The sequence below is a fragment of the Coenobita brevimanus genome, chromosome 85, assembly GCF_032717465.1.
Source record: "Coenobita brevimanus isolate Jiangsu-jjx chromosome 85, ASM3271746v2, whole genome shotgun sequence".
Classification (NCBI taxonomy): Eukaryota; Metazoa; Arthropoda; class Malacostraca; order Decapoda; family Coenobitidae; genus Coenobita; species Coenobita brevimanus.
The window spans coordinates 8,181,876-8,207,736 of NC_137038.1; the positions used below are offsets into that span (position 1 = coordinate 8,181,876).

The 25,861-nt window shown below is 40.2% G+C and overlaps 1 protein-coding gene across 1 annotated transcript in view; it reads right to left on the reverse strand.

Annotated features, from left to right (window-relative positions):
* The window catches only part of LOC145410337 (eEF1A lysine and N-terminal methyltransferase), a 106,079-nt gene that overhangs the window by 15,505 nt on the left and 64,713 nt on the right, over positions 1-25,861 (reverse strand). The window contains exons 9-11 of the mRNA XM_080280475.1: positions 15,113-15,286; positions 9,901-9,934; positions 9,674-9,861 (exon numbers count right to left, since the gene is read on the reverse strand). Of these exons, the coding sequence (XP_080136601.1) occupies positions 9,674-9,861; positions 9,901-9,934; positions 15,113-15,286 (396 nt within the window). The remainder of the gene's footprint in view (positions 1-9,673; positions 9,862-9,900; positions 9,935-15,112; positions 15,287-25,861) is intronic.

Consider the following 25,861-nt stretch of genomic DNA (forward strand, 5'->3'; position numbering starts at 1 on the left):
CAGCAGTAACTCATTTTTTTGCTTCTTTGAGAATTCTCGGTGATATTTTATCAGGGCCAGGGGTTTTATGTTCGTACCATTTATGGCTAAAAGGATATCGTTATTATGGATAGCATAGTTACTAGGGACTGTGCTATTTGCTTGGTTTGTGGGCAGCAGTAAGTTTCTGGTGGTGTTTTCAACAGTAAAAACAGACGCAAAGTAATCATTAAGAATGCCATTTCGACCTCATTTTCTGTGTGTTTGTCACTGTTCGTTTTTAGAGGACCTATTGATGTAGTCATAATCTTTTTCTTTCTAATGTAACTGTAAAATTCTTTAGGATTTGATTTGCACGTACTAGCAATGTGGATCTCCAGTGCTCTTTTGCTTTGTTTAATAAGTCTTTTCCATCCCTACGTGTCAAGTGGGGTTGGTGGAGGATTAGTGCCCCTCCCTGTAAAACAATTAACTCTAAGCCGTTGGCCACCCCGTTTGGGATACATGGTGTCTGGCAATGAATGAATGAATGAATAAGTCTTTTCGATATGCGGCGTAGATTTTCGTACTGTAATTTATCATCATTATTTTGTGTAATCTTATATTTATGGTACTCCTGTTTTTTGGCTATTAAGTTACTTTTAATTTCACTGGACCACCACTTTGGTTTTACTATTACCTGCTGGACGCCTGTTACATAGTGGCACACATGACTTTACCACTTCATTACATTTTTTGGTGAATATTTCCCATGCTTCGTTTATGTAATCAGTTTCAGACATTTGATTCCAATCTGCAGCTGAAAGCACTCTGAGCCTGCTGAAATCAGCTCTCCGATAATCTGGGAACTTTTCTTTGCTCTCCGTTTCTTTTACTTTTTCAGTAGTAATATTAAACTGTATAATTCGATGATCATTGGAACTAAACTCAGGTCTTATTTCAACGTTACTGACTAGGTTATCATATGTAGTCAAAATGATGTCTAGGATATTGTTTCCTCTTGTTGGGTATTCTACGTGTTGGGAAAGGGCGCTTTCTTGAAGATTCATATAAAGCTCTTGTCCTGAGTGTGCCATTGGCAGTTGACCCCACTTTGTTACTGGTATTTTAAAGTCTCCAAAAATTACGCTCTCCTCTTGACAACAAATTTCCGCAATTTGATCATAAAGTTTTTCATCTGTCTCAGTTGACTGTGCTGGAGGACGATAGACGAGACATAATTATTTTGTGTGAATTACTACTTAGCTGAACATAACTGGCATCTATGTTGGTAATACTGGGTTTGGATAGCACAAGGGGGTGGAGACTAGTTTTCACATATAGTAACACACTGACACCAGCTCAATGTGGTCACTCACAGCTGAAAATATTGTACCCTGTTAATGCGTATTCCGCTAGAAAGTCACAGTCAGATGTGTTAATCCAGGACTCTGTGATGCCAACAATGTCATAATTTTCTAGGTAAATAAGAGATTCTAAATCCTCAAACTTGTTACATAGACTACGTGCGTTAATATAGCAGACTCTAATTCCATCCCAAACAGTTGATGATCTGATTTTGCAGGTATTTACATTGAGGTTACTGCTCCTGAATGTGTGACGTTTTTTATTTGAAGATGGCGACTTTATCGTTGGTGGTAGGTGGTGGCGACCATCATCCACTCACTTGATGTAGTGCTGCCTACTTCTTCCTTAGCCTTCATCATTCTTTTTCTGTGCCTGTCCTCCTCTCTTCCTATTTCTCCCATCTTTCCTGTCACTTCTTATTGCTTTTCTTTCCTTTACAGGTGGCTTTACATTGAGTGACAAGCCAAATGGTTTCCTGTAAGCCAAGAAACCATTTACAATGCTGGGTGGTAACCATATAACCAAATCATACGTGCTCCCTACGTGTCTGGGTTGGTGGAGGGTTAGTGCCCTTCCCCGTAAAACAAATAACTCAAAGTCAAATGGCCACCCCTTACGGGATTATGGCGTCTGGCAATAGATAGACAGATACACTTTATCGTGTAAAAGTCTACCTAGCCGTGCCGCTCCTACCGAGTTCAAATGGAGACCATCTTTCTGGAATAGAGTATGTTGCTCATAAAACTGGTCCCACAGACTGACAAAATCGACTCCCTCTTGTGTGCAGAGAGATTTGAGTTGGTTATTTGTGCTGAAGGCCTTATCATAAAAACTATTCTCTGCCTTGATCCTTGGAAGTATACCAGATATTATCACATTAGTGGACATAGTTTTGAATCATTTGATCATTTCATAATACTTTGCTAGCAATTCCTCCGATCTATTGCGCTTCAGATCATTTGTACCAACATGGAGACCTGGGCAGTGAAGGAGGAAGACATTCGCCGGCTCAGACGTACAGAAATGACAATGATTAGGTGGATGTGCAGTGCGTCCCTGCGTCCAAGGCCTGGAGGGGCTGGGTTTACAATGGAAGAGTTGAGAGGTAGGATGGGACTGGAGTGTATTGGTGTTGTGATGAGGAGAGGTAGATTGAGGTGGTTTGGACATGTGGAGAGGATGGGGGATGATAGTTGGGTGAGGAAGGTGAGAAGTGTTAATATTGGGGGTGGGGTTATGAGGGGTAGACCGAGAAAGACATGGGACGAGGTCATTAAGTGTGACCTTAGGGTTAAGGGACTGAACAGGGAGGCTGCAATGGATCGTGCAGCATGGAGAGCCGCCATTAGGTGACCAAGGCCGACACATGCAAGCATGTTGGAGCCTTTAAAAATGAAAACGAATGGATGACGTATAGAGTTTTATCATTTGCGTCTTTTGTGACCTCATCACAGGCTTCTGTGATATCACATTGTCCACCTCCTGGAAAACAGTACCTCTTTTTGCTGTTGGGGGTGCGTTCACAAAATTCCTCCAGCTGACCGCGTACAATAGAGTCCCCAGTAAGCCTTGTTTCTTCTGTCTCATCAACCACTTCGGCAAGGATCTGGTGGCGATTATACGTACAGTAATCACTCTAATATCCGGACGCCCAATAACCGAACATCCCCACTAACCAAACCTTATCGTCCTGGGATCAAACATTCCCAAAATGGTCCGAAAATCCAAAAAAATTGGGAAAAAAATCGATTTTTTGCCGTCCGTAATTTGAACTTGCCGCGCGCGCCGCGTGAGAGCATTGTTTTGGTTCGTCATTCCTCCGACGTCCGATAGAGCGCCGCTGCATCCTCCCCACTTCCCGCCTGTCTCTCACCGCGACAAGAGTCACCGCTCGACGTGAGTTTGCGGCTGTCTTCAGAGTCTTCTGTAGTCGGTATGCCATCACCACTACCCACCGATGCACCCCTTGGACGCCTGCCAGTGATACTCTCGGGCTCTGACAGTGAATAAACAGCAAGAACTTCTCCACCAGACCACACGGGAATTTTGAGTGTTGTGCAGTGAAAAAAACGGTGTGTTGTGTTAAGGTTTTCAAGTTGGGAGAAAAGACTAAGTAGAAAAGAAATTTAACGTAACTAACCTTCTTTGTTTTGGCTTTGGAAACTTAAAAAAACTTGGGAAAAGTTTATGTGCAACACTTAAATTTAATGGAACATTATTTGGACTAAAGTGAACACTGTGAAAAGAACGGACTTCTGTGTGTTAGTGACTAAGTTCAGTGCAAGACTTCAGGAAGAGTGTAGTGAAAGTGCTTCAGGAAATCGTTCTTACTGTCAGAGTCCGAGAGGAGGCGGTTATTCATCGAGGTGGCCAGGGACTTGCTGTAAGTAGCCAAAATGTTTCATGTTGTACTATTTCTCATACTATATTTACCAGAATGTTTCATATTGTATTTTTTCCCATACTATACTTACCAGAAAGTGTCATACTGTACTTCTTTCCATACTAAACTTACCTCATGCATGTGCAGTAGGAATGTGTTTTTCAGAGTTCGGTTAGGTTCGGTTAGGTTAGGTTCGGTTAGAGTCCATAAGTACCAGAATGTTTATTAATGTATGAACATACTTCTAAACCCACATTTTATGTGTCTATTGCATTTATTTCAGTCATTTATGTGCCTTATTGGTGTGATTTGGGTGTTAAATAGGTGCTATGCATGTCCGGAGGGAGTTGTATAGGTGTTTCTCTGTGTTAGGGTCCGTAAGTACAAGTCCATAAGCTGGGGCCCAATATCCGGACAAAACCAATATCCGAACCTACCGATGGCTCTATTGATCCGGATATTGGAGGGGTTACTGTAGTTATGGGAAAGTGCTTCCTCGTACCTTTTCCGGGTTTTGCGCCATTTCTTACCATAGTAAAGGGGACTTCGCTTGGCGAGGAACGTACTGAATCGCTGGGTGTGGAAGATACTGGTACACTATCATTTGTAACTGCCTGATGGGCGGGGGCTTGTATAAGCTCAGTTTGTAAGCGTCTTCCTTCTTGAGTGCTGTTGCTGAGTCCTACGTTTGCCGCTACAAACTCTTTCAGTATCTCCAACTCTGCCTTGAATTCCCTGTAATTTCTCTGCGATTCGGCTAAACCATTTTCTAGATCACTTCTCATGATTCATAGTTTGCACACAGGAGTCGAAAAGTAATCCAAAAAATACCGAGGCGCAAAACGACCACTACACTCCTGGCAGACATTCAGTATAGATGGCATTTTGCAGCAATATTTCCAAAATACAGTAAACCCTCAGAGATCCGGACTTCAAAGATCCGGACCATTTCTTGGCAAATTTTCAATTTAAAACATAGGCCACAAGATACACAATTTATTAATTAAAATTTACAAAAAAATATTTGTACACATTATTATACTATCCTATTCATTTTATACTGTATTGGCAAGGTGAATATAAAAAATAACTGTTTGTTTTTATTTTGCATTAAGTTATACCTAAACCGCCATAAGTTTTCTTTCATATGAGCAAATTTATATAATTTCTGGAAGATCCGGATTTTTCGAGATCCGAACAGGGTTATAGCCCCAACTAGTCCAGATCTTTGAGGGTTTACTGTACCACAAAAATAAAAAATAATATACAACTGGTTAAGGGATGTTGTTACAAATGGACAATTTACTCTAAAAATGAAATATTGAATTTCTAGGGAGATTCACTTACTTTTTATATACTATCTTCCTTTACCATTATAAAATGAACAGAAAATCTACCTGCTATGGTACAACCTAACCTACCATGAATTGTGTAAAATGAAAAGAAAATCTACTTGCCATGGTATAATCTAACTTGCCATGAACTGTGGAAATACACTATAAACTGATTCACTGGGAGAAAAAAGGAAAAAAAAAAAAATAACAATGGAATGTTGGGGAGAAATCAAAATAAAAACCTAGCTTCACAAAGTGAACAACTGTTTATAGTGTAAAAACTATTTCACTGGTGTAACAGGAGGAGGAGGAGTTCTTTGACCTTTGCTAAATGCAAAGGTTAGCCACTAGACCACACGGACAACTGTACACCTGCTGGAGGTGTGCGGGTTACGAAGCCTGTCTGCAGTGCACTGGGTGGTGAGTACCCCCACAGAATGTATTTTCGCAGGGAACGTTGGGGTTTTTCATAGTTTCTTTGGTGTTTAAATTTATTTACGATATTCCCATATGTGTTTTGATGTCAAAATATGGCAGACTGACCTGGAAACAGTGCCGTAATTAGGAGAGGTAATGTACATACAGTAGTGTATAGGTACTGTAGGGTGTTTTGGGGTTTTTAATGTTTTTTTTTTTTTTTTGCATGGCTTTCTTGGTGTTAAATATTACTTTGGATATTCCTGTGTGTTTTGATGTCTAAATATGGCAGAATGACCAGAAAACAGTGCCAAAATCAGGAAGGGTACTATACGTACAGTAGTGTATAGCTAGGTGTTTTTTTTTTTTTTTTTTTGTTGGGGAGGGGGTTAAAAAATTATTTCTGATATTCCTATGTGTGTTTTGTTGTCTAAATATGCCTGAATGGCTGGAAAACACTGCCAAAGCAAGCAATGGTACTGTACAAATAGGTTAGGCATAGGCTGGAGGTTGTGTATAGGTAGGGTCCGGAGATAGTAGGGGGATATTGTTCATTATCCGGACACTGCCACTACCTGGACATGCCTTTGGCTCTATTACGTCAGATAACTGAGGGACTACTGCATTTTTCTCTTCTAGTAAGTTTTTGTCAGAGCACCATTGAAGAAGGTATAAAGCCTTTCACATTCTCATCATACACAAGTGCATGTGAAGTGATGCTTTCATTTCATCTCAATTTTACTTGAGAAGGGCAGTGCTGAAATTTCACTGTGACCATAAATTTGTTGGAAATCCTCCCAGTGGGATCACAGTTGTTTGCTGTTCAAAGATGCAGTTGGACCTATGCCTAATTCTTATATTCATTTTGCACACTTACTCCAAAGTTTTTTCTTATTACATATATATATATATATATATATATATATATATATATATATATATATATATATATATATATATATATATATTTATATATATATATATATATATATATATACACTGTATATACATACGTATATAGTATATGTATATATATATATAGTCCCTCAGTTATATGGTCTTTGAGAGAGGTGAAGTCAGTGAATGTACAGCGAGGTTGGATGGTGAGGAATTAGAAAATGTGAGTACGTTTAAGTACTTGGGTAGTGTGATGAGTAAGGATGGAGGTTTGGAGGGTGAAGTGCTTGAAAGGGTACAGCAGGGAAGAAAGGTTGCTGGTTCTTTGAAAGCAGTGATAAGAAACAGGGAAGTGAGCATGTAAGTGAAAAAGTTACTACATGACAGTATTGTGATACCATCTCTAACGTACGGAAGTGAAGCTTGGATGTTGTTGGAAGGACACAAGTCAAGAGTGAGAGAAGTGGAAATGAGTTATTTAAGAGGAGCCTGTGGAGTCACATGGAGAGATAGGCTGACGAATGAGGATATAAAGGAACGTTGTGGTGTTGATGTGGATGTGATAGGGAGCGTTATGAGGAACACACTGAGGTGGTTTGGCCATCTGGAGAGGATGGAGGGTGAAAGACTGACGAAGGGAGTGTATGTGAGTGAGGTGGAGGGTGGAAGAGGGAGGGGGAGGCCGAGGATGAGATGGAGGGATGGGGTGGAGAGGTATATAAGAGAGGGGTGTGTGAGTTGGTTGCAGGGCAGTGAAATGGCGGGGGACAGGGCGACTTGGAGGCGATTTGTTTGTGGCCACCCCAAACGGGATTGAGGCGTCTGGCAATAGATAGATAGATAGACAGATAGATATATATATATATATATATATATACAGTATATCCAAACTCCTTCCAGCTGCAGTGAGAGATTGTTAACACAAGGAATGTCTGTGCATCTTTCCACTGTCTCTCATGTCCTGTATGAACACCTCTGGGTTAGTGGACACAGTAGGAAAATGGCTGGAGAGCTGCCATCAAATGAAAAGTCCTACACATGGTCAATGGTCTCTTAAATGTTAACACAAATGTGTGTTGGAAGATGACCATGAATTTTCCTCTGAAATTTATTACTAAACACTATATTGTAATATGTAATCTCAATATGGTCTCACATGCACAGAGTTATGGGGAAAAAAAAGAAAAAAAAAAACGATTAAAAAAATTGTAATGACTAAGTGATACCTGTATACTGTACTAATGATATCAACGTACATCAGTGTATGACAAAGCGAAGTATGGAGGCTGACAACACAAGGGAACTGACAGTGGGTTGAGCTGGTTGGAAGAAGTTTGTACAAAAGAGTGTATGGCACCTGTTTTTCTTAGTGATGTGATAGTTGTTGGATTGACTCAGCTAACAGGTAATGTGAAGTGCATAAGTGTGGATATTTACGCCTGTGAGGTGAAGTCAAGATTCTGTGGGCTTGAATGGTGAGTGAATGAGTGTGTGGCCCACTCAGTTTGGCAGCCTTTGTTAGTTCTCCCTCTATCAGCTCTCTCTTGTTCTTTGGACCCTACCTCACCTTACCCTTAGATGGGAAAAAGTAATGATGAGGATGATCAGTAACTATGAATCTATAATACCCAGAGTTGAAGAATAAGTCTTAAAAAGAAAAAAGAAAAAAAAAAGAAAAGAAAGATCCTGATGGACCTTGATTACTATACAATGTCGAAGAATGTATTTGGGGTCAGGAAATGGATATTAAATCCTAGTAAGGAAAAAGCAGCTCTTCCATCATGGCCAACCACATTGAAGCAGTTCTCGGGAGGCAACAGGATATCAGCAATACAGGCAGTTAGTCATCCCCTTCAGTTCTGCAGTTACAGGCAGTCTTGAATTGTTCAGGGCCATGTGGCTGAGCTGTATTTGTTTGTACCTGACTGACTGTATCTCTTTATAGGAGACAATACTAAATTTAGACACTGTAACTGAAAACTTATGAGCAAAGTTTCTGGATTTCTTTGCATTATTCATAACTTGAAGACTGCTTGTTAACAGACGTAGGTGGGGCTGTACCTGCAATAATCAACAAGTACCTATCTAATAACAGTACACTCAAACCTCGATTAACTTGGTGTTTAACACAGTTTTGAAGTCATGCGGTCAACAGTTCTGCAACAAAGCTCGAGTTACATAGGGTTTGTTTCAAAGTTACGTGGTTCATTCCCAAGCAGTGATGTCATGCGCCTGGTTTGCTGTGGCTGGCTACTCCACTCATACATAGTCGGCCTGACCAGACTTCTACAAACCCACTACCACTTCACTTCTCGCGTCTCACCAAGGTCTAGCCATGTTAGTGTGTGTGTGTGTGTGTGTGTGTGTGTGTGTGTGTGTGTGTGTGTGTGTGTGTGTGTCCACGTGCTGAGAGGGGCCACACCAGGATACCAATCCTAGCCACCCAGGAAGCAGTGCACCTTCACGCATGCCCAAAAGTTTGAGACAGTGATGGAAATAGAGCAAGGAATAAGGCTGACATGGCATGTAAGCATGGGGTGAATGAAAGCGCCACACGGATGATTTGGAAGGATTGGGAGAAGATCAAGCAGATTGTGCGAGGGAACCCTATTGTTAATGTTCTTTAATTGTCACAGGTTATGCTGTAACAATGATTAAATGATGGTGGGGGTCAGTCAAGATTGTTTATGTGGGGTAGGGTGGGTAGAAGGGGTAGTGGTGGGACTCTAGGGAAGTGGCCAGATTGAGCTGAGGAAGTATACATATGAACATAATTGTTTGAGTACTACAGTTCTGAGTACCGCAGCCCATGTATGGGTTATACAGTAAGACCTCACTATAACGGACTAATTGGGGCCCAAACCATTCTGAAAAATGCAAAATTCCGATAAAAGCGACACCCGAACTTGCCCCTGCTAATCCGGACTTTTTCCGATATATTTAGACATTAGTCCGGATTGCATGAACGGTTTTTAAACAGTTTTAACTACCACTGTGGTACCGTACTGTGTTATAACTTCACTACATTAGTCAGGTGGTATAATATATAAAATAATACTGTACTGTACACTGATAAACATGTTTTTTGTTTACTTTATTGTGGTGAACATAGCTGAAGTGGTCAGGCAGTTCGGACTGCTTCTGGCTTTATCAGAATTGCTCCAATATATAGGAATTTAGTCCAGTAGCTCCTCGAGTCCGATAAAAGCAAATTCCGGTCTATTGAAGTCCGTCATATCGAGGTTTTACTGTATTTACTACGTTAATCGAGGTCTGAGTGTATTATGCGATCACATTCACAGTTCTGGCACAGTACCTTTGGGAAGTACTTATGTATGTAAGTTGCTAAAAGGCCTCCTCCTAAGCCTAGGAGGAGAACAGACATGGCTGGGGTATTGGGTGGAGGCTGGGGAGATGAGGGAGCCAAAGCCATCCCTCCAACCATTGCTAAGTGGTGCTGGCAGGAGAGGTGAGAGTAGTCAATGGGCCGGATGGAATTCTTCTCTGCTCCTCCTCCTCGGTCTCCTGCTTCCTGTCCTCCACTACCTCCTTTTCTCTTCTTTTTCTTTTTCTCCTTCTCTGATTACCAGAGGATATAGGTTGCATGGAACAACATAACTGGTTAATTTATCACATTACCTACATCTCTATCTCCACAAAAACACTGGCAATTTGGGGATCTCTATCAACAATTTTCACAAAAGACTGACAAAGTAAAGTAATTTTCTACAATCAGTACTTCTATCTATCTATTACATATTGGCACATGTCTGAATCCAAGAGAGGGCAGCTGCAAATAAATTACCTCCATGCCACCCTCTCCTCTGCAATTAGGTTGCTCTCCTTCCATCTTACACCTTCCTATATTCATATACATCTTCACTTTGTTCCTCCACCTCATCCATGGTTTTCCATGTCAAAACCACAATGTACCTTAATTTCCTTATCTGTCTGTTTGCCTGTCACTTCATGAAACTCCACATACTCCTTTCAGATAACTCTTTTTCCACTCCTCTTACTCTTGAACTGCATCCTTCCAACAAGTTCCAAGTTTCATTTTCATACTTTCGTGTGGGTATCACAACACAGAACTGTTGTGCAACAACTTCTTTCTTACTCACTCTCCTATTCATTATGACTGCCCTCAGTGTACCTGCAACCATCCTTCTTGGTTGTATCCTAACTTGCACTTCATACTCTGAGATTCCATCTTTGCACATGTTCTGAATTTCATGACCATTTCCCTTTCATATGCACTCTGTGATTTCATTCTTCTCAAAGACCATAATACTGTGCAGTGAATCCTCACTATATCAAACTAACTGGGAGAAAAAGGCAGACAATACAACCAACTGTTCAACATACTAGATGTTTCTCAGGTGGTACTATAACAATTCCAAATTCTATTTATACCAAGGTTTGTTTGGTGGATATCTGATGAAATATGTGTCAGCACAACCAACTGTTCAATATACTACATGTTTATCAGGAGGGACTAAACTGACTCCAAATTCTTTTTATACCAAGTTTGTTTGGTGGATATCTGATAAAATATGTGTTCACACTTTTTTTTAAATTTTGTGTGGGTTTATAGAGCATATACTGTACCTGGATGCCGTATAAATAAATACTAATTATTTTCAATCAATAATAAGCTCTTCCTATTTCTCCCATCTCTCTTGTCACCTATTGCTTTTCTTTCCTTTACAGGTGGCTTTACATTGAGTGACAAGCCAAATGGTTTCCTGTAAGCCAAGAAACCATTTACAACGCTGGGTGGTAACCATATAACCAAATCATACGGGCTCCCTAAGTGTCAGCAAGTGGGTTGGTGGAGGGTTAGTGCCCATCCCCATAAAACAAATAACTCAAAGTCAAATGGCCACCCCTTAAGGGATTATGGCGTCTGGCAATAGATAGATAGATTGAATAATAAACAACTGAACAAAGAAAAAAAAAAAGAAAAGTAATTTGCCTTTTGCTTGGTCTGGTTGCTGCATCACCTTGATAAATCAAAACTTTGTTTGATATATATGTATTTGAAGGCTGCTTGGTAGGATCAGTGTTTTTTTCTTTTTATGCAAGAAAGAAGGAACCAAAGGCTATGAGCCCACAAACCATTCCTTCCAAGAAAAAAAACAAAAACAATACAAAAGAAAGCCAAATTTGAGATCCATTCATTTTGAGATGCCTGGACACACTGCATTTGAAAGATTGGAGATCAAAGGAAGTAGGAAATACAGCCAGAAGGAGACAGTTCCAGAGTTGACCGGTTGCATAAATGAAGGACTGGGAGTAATGGTTAACTCTTGCATTAGAGAGCTGGACAGAAAAGGGATGAGAGTTTGTTGCCAGACAGGTGCTACATGCCCATCATAGAGGTGGAGGGATGCAAGCAGACAGTTCAGAGGAGCAGTGACCACCAAAGTAGCGATAGAAGAGAGAGAGACAAAAAAACCTTTGACTCTAACCTACTGAGAAGAGTTGTATGTGGGGAGCCTCCCCACATGAGAGGTGTACTCTATACTGGGGTGAATAAAACCCATGTATAAAGTCAACAACTGTGCAGAGGTAAAGAATGAACGGAGTCAGCTTGGCACAGATTTTACGAAATAAAATATGGTCTTTCCAAGATATGTCCTGAGAGAATGAAACCACATGCATGTTCAACGATGATGCAGGATTGAGCTGGATATTATTAAATATCAGTGGGTACTCCTGCGGAAGATTTTGTCGGGTTGATAGGTGTAAGAACTGAGTCTTTGATGCATTAAAAACAACAAGATTATTTTTACCCCCGTCAGAAATATGAGCCAAGTCAGACATTAGGTGTGCCATATCCTTGATTGTTGAAGTAATTGCTGAGTTGGACGCTGCGGGAACCGAATAGAAAGGTGAAGGGTGGAATCATCAGCGTGTGAGATGGTAGGGTTAGATGTACAGCTTAGAAGGTCATTGACGAATAAAATGAGGAGAGTTGGTGATAGGATAGAGCACTGAGGAACACCACTGTTGCCTTCTACAACAGCAGCTACAGAATGACCAGAAAGGAAGCCATAGATGAAGGCACAGACAGAAGGATAGAAACCCTAAGAGGACAGTTTGGAAATTAAAGATTTATGCCAGACTCAGTCGAAAGCCTTTGAGACAGGACAGGTCATTGATACAGCCAAAGTTCAGGTTAACTGGCTTTGGCATAGTGAGGATTTACTGTACTTTCAAATTTCATTTTGTACATGCACTTCCAAACTTATTCATCAGGAATCACAATTTCCACTCCCCTTTGCTGAACAGAACAGCATCAGTATCAAGGAATAGTAGCTACTTACAATTTCCAATCTCTACCATCTCTCACTATGGACACTCTAACATCCAATGCCCTACCTTGCATTTTTATTATTATCCTCATACAATATGTAATACGTATAGACCTATATAAATGTGTGTGTGTGTGTGTGTGTGTGTGTGTGTGTGTGTGTGTGTGTGTGTGTGTGTGTGTGTGTGTGTGTGTGTGTGTGTGTGTGTGTGTGTGTGTGTGTGTGTGTGTGTGTGTGTGTGTGTGTGTGTAAAACAACTGCACCCACACATGCATGCATGTGTGCATGTTCTTACCTAATTGTATTTTTACAGGAATGAGCAAGCTCATATTGTCCCATGTATTACAGTATACCATTTTTATCATATATATCCTTAAATTTATGAACTGTTTTGGCACACACCATTTCATTTGGTAGTGCATTCCACTGATCAACTGCCCTATTTGGGAAACTGAATTTCTTTATGTCTTTATCACCTCTCTTTTTATGTAGTTTTTGCAGCAGCATCCTGCTGATGCTTCCCCATAGGTTATACACTCATTTATGCCTCTCTTTCACTGAGATGCATTTATATAGCATAATCATGTCTCTTCTTTTCCTTCTCTTCTGTAGTGTTGGAAGATTGAATTTTTCTTGCCTTTCATCATAGCTTAGATCCCTTAAGTTCGGTACCCATCTTAAAGCAGCCCTTTGTACTTTTTCAATCTTATCTATGTGTTTTTTGAGATGAGGATTCCAGACTACTGATGCATAAGGGTTGGTCTGATGAATAATGTTATTATCTTTCTCAGCATGTCTTCATTTATATATGTGAATACCATTTTTATATTAGCAAGCAGTTTAAGCATGTTTCATACCTTCTCACTGAAGCAGTCAGCCAGAAATAGTCTCTTACTGATAATCACTCCTAGATCCTTCTCCTTTTCTGATATGTGTACGGTTGAACTTCCTAACTCGTAATCCCAGTCTGGTCTTTTTTCACTTTTACCAAACTTAATTACGTGACACTTGTCCACACTGAATTCCATTTGCCATTTATTGCTCCATTCATGAAATTTATTTAATTCTTCTTGCAGCTCTCTGCAAGAATCAGTATTAGTAATTCTCCATTGTATTTTTGAATCATCAGCAAACATATTTAGACAACTGCCTTTTCCAGTGTTACTGTCTATGTCATTCTTATATATTAAAAACACAAATGGTACCAGCACTGTGCCCTGTGGAAATCCACAAGTCACTTCTCTCCATGATGAGTAATTTCCCAACAGAATTGTTCTTATTACTCTTTTTCTTTGAAAATCCTGCATCCAGCAGTTTCCATAATGTCTTCGGTGCAGTACTCCGTCAAATGCTTTCTTGAAATCTACAAACTGTAGGTACTATCCACCCATCCTTCTCTTTTCTGTAATGTTTCTGCAACTCAAGTGAGTGGATGGTAGTGCAGCTTTGGGTGTCTGCCCTTTCCTTTCTTGCTTCCTTCCTTTCTGTCTTTCTTTCCTTCATTCTTTCCTCTTCCTTCTGCCTATGGGTGACTTTACACTCCCTCTTCTGTCTTTCTTTTTTTCCTTCCTTCTTTCCTCTTCCTTCTGCCTATGGGCGACTCTACATTGAGTGACAAGCCAAATGGTTTCCTGTACATCAGGAAACCATTTACTACACTGGGTGGTAACCTTATAACCAAATTATGGCACCTGGGGGTTCAGTGGGTAATTAAGGTGCTCCAATTGGATTGAGCCTGCGTAGGTTTATATGCAAGGGGTGGTTGGGGTTTATTGCTCACAAATGCCACTCAGGGATGAGTGAGGCTAGTTACTCTCATCTTAAATGTCAGGACCAACTTGCCTAGCCCCTGGCTCCTACACTCCTCATGGGACAACAAAGGATTGGATGATGGATGGGTGCATGAAATCTTAAGTTGTAGTAGGAAATTACAGCAGGTTATAACTGTTTTCTGCTGGAAGATTAAGGCATGCAAAATCTTTCCACAGTCTGTTCTTCCTGTAAAAAACCTACCTAAGTTCTGATTAGGAATTGATTGTAAATATGTCTAAGAATCCCATCTCAGGAAACCATTTACAGGAATCTGTTGTCATATGATTGGGTTGCATTGCTAGAAAACCAACTTTATAATGAACTAGAACCCACTCAGAGACTACATACCTTTACCAATATCAGTAAAATTCAATATTCACAGTTATTTACAAACTTAGACCAAGACAAAGAGGAAGATTCTACAGCCTCCCTGTCCCTCCTACATACAGTAGCAAAACTTCAGTTATGAGAGGGAAATGATCGTAAGTTTGTGTATCTGGACCCTGGGCTATACGAAACCACAAGGCTTATCGCTAAGTGCTGAGTCACCTGACTGCAATACTGCTCTACGAGAAAAAAAACAAAAATAAATAAAAATAAAAATAAAAACATAACCAACCATCTACTAGCCTGCCCTCCGACTGTATGGCATTCTGGTTATCCAAAAAGATGAGGCGCCTGAGGGGTGGTGTTCCAGGTGCCTCCACCTCCTCCACAACATAACCACCTGATATACTGCTCTCGCCTTGCCACAACTTATGAACCTCCCCCAACTCTGCACCAACTGACAGGAATGGCACCTGGAAGACAGTAAGGTACAAGGTCATGACATACAAGCAGTCCTACTTATAAACTGTACTTTCCTGACATTCATTTCTGCTGTTAAGACATTAGCAAACTAAAGAAAACTTGCTACTGTATTAAGTTCAATTGATACCTATGAGTCTGATTTGCCAGTCCCCCAATTTGCAGGACCAACTGTATGTAAAAAGTTATTATATTGTAGAACTCATCCCTTGCTTATAACAAGGACTATCTGTACTTTATATGAGCGTGTCATGTTACACTGCATGTTAAGGATGTACTTCAAGACATTTTTTTTTTACAACTGATACTATAAAACAGGAGAAAGAGATGAATCAGCTTTATGAAGGTTGCCATGGAACTGTAATGGGCAATCTTTTTGTAATCTAATGAAGACTAAATCCTTTAAATCCAACAATGTCCCTTAACAGTTTGTTCTCTGCTATCATAAGATGAGCTTATTCAGTTCAAGAAGGACCTCTAGTGGTGAGAGGGTTAATGAAGACTATTACGTATCTACTACCTCCAGTTCACAGTGTCTCCAGAGTGAATAACTTTGTCTGTTGGTAGAAAGAAAGAGTTAGAAAATACATTACCAGATTTGAGGGGTTGAGTGGAAAAAAAAAAAAGACAAAAAAAAAACAATCAACTTATAATTAAAATCTACTGTATGCTCCTATTACCTCATCATCTACTCACTTGATGAAGTGCTGTTTACTTCTTCCTTCATGTCTATCATTCTTTTTCAGTGTATGTCCCCCTCTCTTCCTATTTTTCCAATCCTTCCTGTCACTATTTATTACTCTTTTTTTCTTGTGGTAGGTGGGGGTGCTCACCATCCACTCATTCAATGTTGTGCTGCTCTCAGGTGTCTGCCCTGTCCTCTCCTCCCTCCTTTCCTTCCTTCCTCTTCTGTCTTTCTTTACTTCATTCTTTCCTCGTCCTTCTGCCTATGGGTGACTTTACACTCCCTCTTTTGTCTTTCTTTCCTTCATTCTTTCCTGTTCCTTCTGCTTCTAGGTGACTACACTAAGTGGCAAGCCAAATGGTTTCCTGTACACCAGGATACCATTTACTATGCTGGGTGGTAACCATATAAGCAAATTATAGTGCTAGCTGGTTTAGTGGGTAATTGCAATGCTCCAGTCAGATTCAGCCGGTGAAGGTTTATATCCAAGAGGTGGTTGGGGTTTATTGCTCACGTAATACCACTCAGGGCTGAGTGAGGTTGGTCACTCTCATCTTAAATGTCAGGACCAAGTTGCCTAGCCCCGGGTTCCTACACTCCTCATGGGGAAACGTAGGATTGGATGATGGATGAATGGATTATCCATTTCTGGTGCTTCTACACTGAGAGACAAGCCAAATGGTTTCTTGTAACTCAGGAAATCATTTACAATGCTGGGTGGTAACCATATAGCCAAACAACAAGGTGACATGGATCATACTACGATGCCCCTATTAACTGGGTGGAGAGGCACAAATGCGGAATCCACCAGGAACCAAACCTCCACACTACTCTTTTTGCCTAGCTGTTGCAAGGCATCGTCAGCCACATGTGAACCTTGGTTCTCATCATTGTACAGCCCTGCAGGGGTGGCTGCTTGCCTGTGGTTGATGGGTCTGCTCAATCAGACAGACTGGGATAGCACAATAACAACAACAAAAATAACCACTTGGTCAGTTTATTCTGTGAGACTTTTTGAACTGGATGGGTTAGATACAACCTCCATTAACATCTTCATTACTGGTGGTACTTACTGATTTGAGTAAAGTTGTTTAATGATAGCAAGAATAATTACCATCATCATCATCCAGACCTCCTTGTCCACCTCAAGGTGGGTAAAACTTGGGTCCAGAGAGCCAGAATTAAAAACTTGACAGAAGAAAATAGTAACCAAGTTTGCCCAACTGAATGAGCCACACTCCTATTCACTCATCATTCAAGCCCCCAGAGTCCTGGCTCCAAGTGATGGGTAAAAATACATTCCACAAATTGCTTGACACTCACCTACCTGACAGAGTCAATCTGATGACTGTCAGGTTAAAATGGGGTGCCAAACCCTGGTCATACACTCCCCTACACAAAATTCATCCAGCCAGCTCAAATGCCTGTCAGTGTCCTGGCCTTGTTAGCTCCTATACCTCTCTTTCTCAAACACTCACTCACCATATCGATCCACCTTCTTCTAGGTCCACCATGTCTCCTCCCACCTTCAAGTTCACTCAGATATACCCTTTTCACCATTCTATTCACTTCTGTTCTCTCCACATGTTGCTACCATCTAAGCACTCTCTCTTCAATTCTGGTGTCCAAAGACTTCCTTCCTCTGTATACGTACCCTACCCACTCTCTGCATTCCACACACACTCCTTAACAGTCCTATCTCCACAGCTGTTACTCTTGACTTTTCATTTTATCATTAAACTAAAGTTGATCCTCTGATACAGATGATGTATTTGGTATTTTATTCTGGCAATTTTCATCATCATCAACAGAGCTGGGCATTTCCACAATCACTTCCGCAAACCGCTAATTCCGCAACTGCAGAAGTATGATTTTGTTTGCGACAAATTCTACACAAATTCGGGTTTTTGCGCTTGCGGATGCACTTCTTCAAATGCAAATCTGCCCACGAATATCTACTTGTCCTAGCCTGGAAGGTGGCGTCTGAGTGAGTCACTGGCTCGCCGGCAGTGCCTGCCACTCATGTACTGTTGCCACATGTATAATAAATATTGTATACAGTAAGACTTCCCTATAACGGACTAATTGGGGCCCAAACCATTCCTAAAAATGCGAAATTCCGATAAAAGCGACATCCGGACTTCCTCCTGCCAATCCGGACTTTTTCTGATATATCAGACATTAGTCCAGATCACATGAACAGTTTTTAAACTGCTTTGACTACCAATGCAGTACTGTACTGTGTTATAACTTCACTACATAAATCAAATGGTGTAATACATATAATAGTACTATACTGTACACTGATAAACATGTCTTTTATTTACCTTATTGTGGTGAACACAACTGAAGTGGTCAGGCAGTCCAGACTGCTCCTGGCTTTATTAGACTTTTTCTGATATATAGGAATTTAGTCCAGTAGCTCCTTGAGTCCAATGAAAGCGAATTCCAGTCTAATGAAGTCTGTTATATCGAGGTTGTACTGTATATACAATAAAGTCACCTTCGGTATGATGTATAATAGCATTTCTCATTATCTTACATTTTGTATGATAATTTTACGATTCCTTCAAAAATAAAGACAGAGAGAGACAGAGAATGGCTGAGTATCAGATGCATCTCTTTTTGACATTCACTGACTTCAGAAAAGGAATGAAAATGGGTATAAGCCAAAATATGGCAATGTTCGTACTCGTGATTACATAATAACATAACATGTCATAGCAAGTCATATTCTACTTTAAACTGAAGGGTTCCTCACTAAATTTTCTTAATGATATACTGTATGTGCTTTCTGGGGGAAGGGTAGGAAATATGAATCTAAGGACAAATGCCAGCAAAGATGTTTTTTCCCCAAATAAATACAGAAAAATATAAAGCCTAATTCAAGATTAGTTTATTTTCCAGATTCATAAACGTTATAATGTATGCTACTGATGTAAACTACATCGATACTAGAAAGGCTTGTTCAGTATACAAGCCAATAGCAAGATGAAAGGTGCAAAGATGTGCTACAAAGCCTCCCAGTCCACCTAGACTATGACCTTTGGTGTAAATTTCAAATCTGTCAGACTTATAGCATTGCCAATGCCAGTATTTCAATTTCAACAAAAATCTTTAGGTAGATAAATAACAGATTAAACAAGAAACATACAAAATGAAACTGAACACAATTTAATCATTTTTCTTACCACACAACCACTTTCCCCATGTGGTATCAATATAGATAGATAGATATACTGTAAGTTGGAGTTGTCTCAGTGGTTGGAGGAGTCTGACTGTGACTTAGGAGTGACGACTGAGGTTAGAGCCAAGGAATTGAGGTGGACTGTTGTGTCAATTTGTCAAGTGTGAGCTGCGATGTGTAATAACTTAATTCATTTCTTAATAAATATGAAGGATTTACCCTTGTTTTGTAGTATAAAAAAAAAAAAAGTCTAATATCTATCCATCCATCATCCAATCCTATGTCTCCCCATGAGAAGCATAGGAACCCAGGGCTAGGCAAATTGGTCCTGGCATTTAAGGTAATGTACTAATATGGTGGCGACCATCATCCACTCACTTGATGTAGTGCTGCCTACTTCCTTAGCTTTTATCATTCTTTTTCTATGCCTGCCCTCCTCTCTTCCTATTTCTCCTATCTTTCCTGTCACTTCTTATTCCTTTTCTTTCCTTTACAGGTGGCTTTACATTGAGTGACAAGCCAAATGGTTTCCTGTAAGCCAAGAAACCATTTACAACGCTGGGTGGTAACCATATAACCAAACCATACGTGCTCCCTACGTGTCAACAAGTGGGTTGGTGGAGGGTTGGTGCCCCTCCCTGTAAAACAACTAACTCAGTGTCAAATGGCCACCCTTTGCAGGATTATGGTGTCTGGCAATAGATAGATAGATAGACAGACTAATAAAAATAACTGAAATATATATTTTAGTTTCATATATTTTAGTTATACTATAACTATAATTTTATATATCCCATTCATTACTTTAGACAATTTCCAAACTTCATAAAGTCACCTGTTGTTAGTCAGAAGAGAGCAAAAAATGATACAATTGTACTGGATGAGTAACTAGATCATTTTTAACCCCTTGATTATGAAAAACATCATCCCAAACTTAATATAATTCTCTAATGGTGTCCAGAATAAAATGATGATGAATGAATGAATAAATGAAAAAAAAAATATATATATATATATATATATATGTTCTGTTACCTGAATGGCAGGGGACTGAGGATCTTTCATACTATTGTTTTTTTCGGACTATTGGGAGGGACCTCTAAAAACATTAGAAATGTGTACACTCTATCTATCTATCTAGATAGATAGATAGATAGAGTGTACACATTTCTAATGTTTTTAGAGGTCCCTCCCAATAGTCCGAAAAAAACAATAGTATGAAAGACCCTCAGTCCCCTGCCATTCAGGTAACAGAACATATATATATATACACTCATGATCACTAATTATTGCCCAGGGGTGCCCCCTTCCTACCCCTGTATACCTAGGGAAGACGGGAAGGGGGACTAAACGAGCACCACCCACCTCTATCCCAGCTCCCAACCCTCCCCCATGCTCCTATCCAGTCCCTCCCCCCACCTGTCATTCTTAGCTGGCAGCTACATTTCAAGCTGATTTCATGCTTAACACTCTTGGTCCCACTACTAACCCTCTGAGATTCCGAAGACGCGATTTCGAGTCATCGCAAATCCAACCGTTGAGATTCTGATGACTCGAATTCGAGTCATATGAAACAACATTTGTTTTTTTGCATGTTTTCCATAACCTATCTGGGCTTGTTCTATATACACTATCCTGTTTATCTTTTTCCAACTATTTGGTTTTACACTGACAAGTACATCAGACTGATATGCATAATAAACTCACTTTTACCATGAATAATATCAGTATTACCAGCATGGATATTCGCCTGTGTGACAGCGATAGCTATCGCTTTTCTCTGTGAAAACTAGCGTAAATTGCCATAACCTATAGTATATCAATGGAAAGGTAATTTACTGTAGACTGACATGGTGCAATCAAATTTCATGTACTCTAATACTTTTTTTTACAAATATTTTTCTACAGAAGGGTGTGCAATTTTTTCCTTTTTGGCTAACTTCTACTCATCGTATTAGCCTTTTAGCTACCGTATTTGCCTTCTTCAACCATACTATGATAAAGAGCAACTATTCAGCTTTAAAATGGTACCACATTCATTAGTCTACCATAAAAAGTTAGCGTACAGTGGCTGATTAAGTACAAATATCGCTGCACGACGGTGCACTCTATGTGCGCCAGGCTGAATGTGGCACAGACACAATCAGCGGAGGACTGAAAATCTCAAAGGGCTGATACAAACATGGAACACTAGGATATGTAAAAGTATATAATATAACTATCAACACACTGCAGCAAGAAATTAATGCATTATGATGTTGACAGTACAAGAAAAATGTTAACAACGGCCACCTCAGGCCTCATGTGTTGGGTGCACTGCTTTGCAAACACACACACACACACACACACATTCACATAATCACAACAGGTTGGGGAAGGAAGTGGTTAGGGTACTGAGAAGCAGAGAATATTTAGTCAGGGATGTAGCAGGTAAGAAAAAATGTGTAATAATTTCAGAAGTAAAAGAAAAATGTATGACAGTAAGACCAGAAAGAGAAAGAGAAGAAATGAGTAAGGTTAAAGAAATAATATCAATAGTTATGGAGGGTAACAACGAAGCTCAAGAAGGGCTGAAGGAGTGTTTAGGTTAGGAAAGTATGAGGAAGGAAGGGTGAGGCCACTGAAGGTAAAGTTTAAGTCCCAGGTAATGGTAAACGAAATCATCAATAGAACATGAAAATTATCAAAGAGGGGTTCAAAAATGTTGGGATAAGGAGAGATGCAAATGAGGAAAAAAGAACTAAAATAAAGGAGTTAGTAAAGGAAGTAAAGGCAAAAAACAAACAGAACAGAGAAAGAGAAGGCAGTGTTTTATTGGAGAGTTATGGATCAGAAATTGAGGAAGTGGTACCAACGGAGAGGAGAGAAAAGTGTATAAAAAACAACAACAAAAAGTCTGAAGGTGGCATATACGTATTAATGTTGATGGTTTAATATCAGCAAAGTTAGAAATCAACGATTTCTTGAGGGTACATGAACCTGATATTATGTACTTCGTAGAGACCAAGTTCAGAGAAGATATTGACGTCCATATGGGAGGTAGTAAATACAAACTGTGGAGAAGAGACAGAAAAGAAAAACCAGGAGGAGTGATGATAGTAGCGAAGAACAACATAAATGCAGATACTGTGGAAATGGGACAGGGTAGGGCTGATGTGATAAATATGAAATTAGAAACTGGAGAGAATGGCAAGAGAGATATGGCATTAATGTATGTTCCTCCACGACAAGGGTGTGGACTGACGAAGAATACCAGGAGATGCTGTCAGACATGGCTAGTTATCTACAGAAAAGTGATTGAGAAAAGCAACAATATAATTCTAATGGGTGACTTTAATTGTAAAAAGGTGAACTGGGAGGAATGGGACTCAGGAGGCAGCGAAGATTAGTGAGGCACTATATTATCAAATATAACATTGAATAATGTCATGACGCAGTGGGTCAAAGAAAAGGCACGATTCCGAGGTAAGGACACACCAGCATGACTAGATTTATTGTTAACCAAAGAACCCGATGTAACTCATCTTTGAAATATCTGTGTCCTATAGGAAAAAGTGATCATGTGGTCATTGAGTTCCAGATGATAATAGGGAACGCGGTGCCAAGAGACGAGCTTTATAGGCATGGAAGATAAAATTTTGGGAAAGTAAACTTTACAGGACTGAGAAAATTTTTTGAAAATGTGGATTGGAGAAAATTCAGAGAAACAAGAGAAATACAGAGGAAGTGGTATATCTTTCTAGACCTCTATACTTCGGGAGTGGAAAAATATGTCCAAAGAGTAAGGGGGAAAGAAAACAAGAAAAAGGAGTGGTTTAATAGAAGGTGTATGATATTAAAAAAGAGAGGGACATGGCGTGGAACAACTGGATAAAGAGAGGTAATAACAGAACAAAGGAATAATAAAAAAGAATTAGAAATGAATATACAAGAATATGGAGAGAGGAAGAAAGGAACTTTGAAAAAGGTATAACTGGTAAATGTAAGGATGAACCCAAACTGTTTTATACATTTGTCAATGGCAAACTGAAACAAAAGGAAGGAATCACCAAACTGAAAGCAAGGAGAGGTCTATAAAGATGCGGCAATGCAAGCTGAAATAATGAACGAATGTTTCCAATCGGTGTTCACTAATGGAAAGGAGTTTGTGAAAGGGGAGGGAGTAACTAGAAATGTTCTGATAAAAGATATAAAAGTAGAAGTACAGGAAGTGTACATATTACTGGAAACTCAAGATGTAAGGAAAGCCCTAGGACCAGATGGAATTTCTAATTGGGTACTGAAGGAATGCAGAAAACAACTGGCAGATAAGATTCATAGTTTAATTGTGTTCTCTGGAAGAGGGGAAAGTGCCTCAAGAATGGAAGAGGGCAAATGTGGTACCAATTTATAAGGGAGGAAACAGGGAAGAACCCCTGAATTATAGACCAGTGTCCCTAACCAGCATGGTCGCAAAATTGTGTGAGAGAATCTTGATAGATAGATGAATAAAATATCTGGAAGAGATGAATATTTTGGCTGAAAGTCACTTTGGATTCAGAAGTGGAAGGTCATGTGTTTCCAACTTGTTGAGCTTTTACTCAAGAATGATTGACGTGCTACAGGAGAGAGACAGCTGGGTGGATTGTGCGTATTTAGATTTGGAGAAGGCCTTCGAAAAGGTACCCCATAAGTGACTAATGTGGAAACTAGGGCATATAGAAGGACTGAAGGGAAACCTCCTGGAATCGAAGAGAGACTTTTTGAGAGACAGACAAATGAGGACAGTAATAAAGGATAGGATCTCTGGATGGAGGAAAGTAACAAGTGGAGTCCCACGGGGCTCGGTGTTGGCACCAGTAATGTTCCTGATTTGGTAGCTATGGTAGACAGAGTGAACAGTTATGCAAGTCTGTTTGCTGATGATGCAAAGATCATGAGGAAGGTAGAGGTTGAGGAAGACTGTACAATGCTGCAGGAGGATTTGGACAGGATACATGATTGGACCCAGATGTGGGAAATGAAATTCAATGCAAAAAAATGTAAAATATTGGAAAAGGGTAAAAGTACCAAGAGGCCATCACTGAAATATCTGATGGGTAATGAACCAATCACAAAAGTGAGAGAAGAGAAAGATTTGGGAGAACTGGTCCAGGATTGTTTGTCACCTGAAAAATATATTAACAAGACAGTTGGAGAGACGTATAAACTCTTGACTAACACAAGAGTAGCATTTCATTACATGCATGAGGAGATGATGAAAAAATTGATATGGCCACAATCCACCTCAGGTAAGAATATGCAGCAGTAGTGTGGTCGCTATACAAAATGAAAGTAAATAAGACTGAGAGAATACAAAGAACAGTAACCAAGACGGTCCCCAGTCTGGCAGATCTGTCATACAGAGAGAGGCTGGAAAAGTTGGATTTGCCTTCCCTAGAGGAAAGGAGAGAGAGGGGCGACATGATTGCAGTGTTCAAGACCATGATGGGAGTAGATAATTTGACAGAGAAGATCTGTTTATATGGGATAAGAGTAACAAGAGGACACGGAATGAAACTGATGAAGCCAAGCTGCTTGAAGGACATCAAAACATATAGTTTTCCTTATAGATGCATAGGTCTGTGGAATAGCCTGGACAAAAAGATCGTCCAGTCTAAAAACTCGAACGAGTTTAAAGCAAAATCTGACTTATCGAGAAATAGAGACGGGACACCACGAGCGTAGCACATTTCCTGTATATCACAATTAGGTGTTGCTGTTTGCTGATGATACAGTATTGTTGAGTGAAGATGAATGGGAGTTGCAAGGTTTGGTGAATGAATTTGGGACAGTGTGTAGGAGGAGGAAGCTGAAAGTTAATGTAAACAAAAGTAAAGTTATGGTGTTTGAGAGGAATGAAGTCACAGAGTGTGCAGTGAGGTTGGATGGTGAGGATATGGAGAATGTGAGTGCATTCAAGTACTTGGGTAGTGTGATGAGTAAGGATGGAACTTTGGGGGATGAAGTACGTGAAAGGGTACAGCAGGGAAGGAAGGTTGTTGGTACACTGAAAGCAGTGATGAGAAATAGGGAGGTGAGTATGGAAGTTACGAAGTCACTGCATGATGGTATTGTGATCCCTACCCTGACATTTGGAAGCGAGGCGTGGACCTTGCAAGAGGGGAACAAGTCAAGAGTGAGAGCAGTGGAAATGAGTTACTTGAGAGGAGCATGTGGAGTGACGTGGAGGGACAGGTTGACGAATGAAGAAGTGAAGGAACGTTGTGGGGTAGATGTGGATGTGGTTGAGAAGATTAGGAGAAATACACTGAGGTGGTTTGGACATGTGGAGAGAATGGAGAATGAAAGACTGACTAAGAGGGTGTATGTAGGTGATGTGGAGGAGGGAGAGGGAGGGGTAGACCGAGGATGAGGTGGAGGGATGGAGTTGAGAGGTATATGAGGGAGGGGGGGGTGAGTTGGGGGGAGGGTAGTCAAATGGTGGGTGACAGAGTGACTTGGAGGCGTTTTGTCTGTGGCCACCCTTTGCGGGATTAAGGCGTCGGGCTATAGATAGATAGATAGATAGGTAAATACACATACACACACAAACATGCACATATAGACTGACACACACACACACACACACACACACACACACACACACACACACACACACACAAACATGCAGACACAGACAGGAAGGCACGCAAGCACCCGACGCATGAGGCCTGG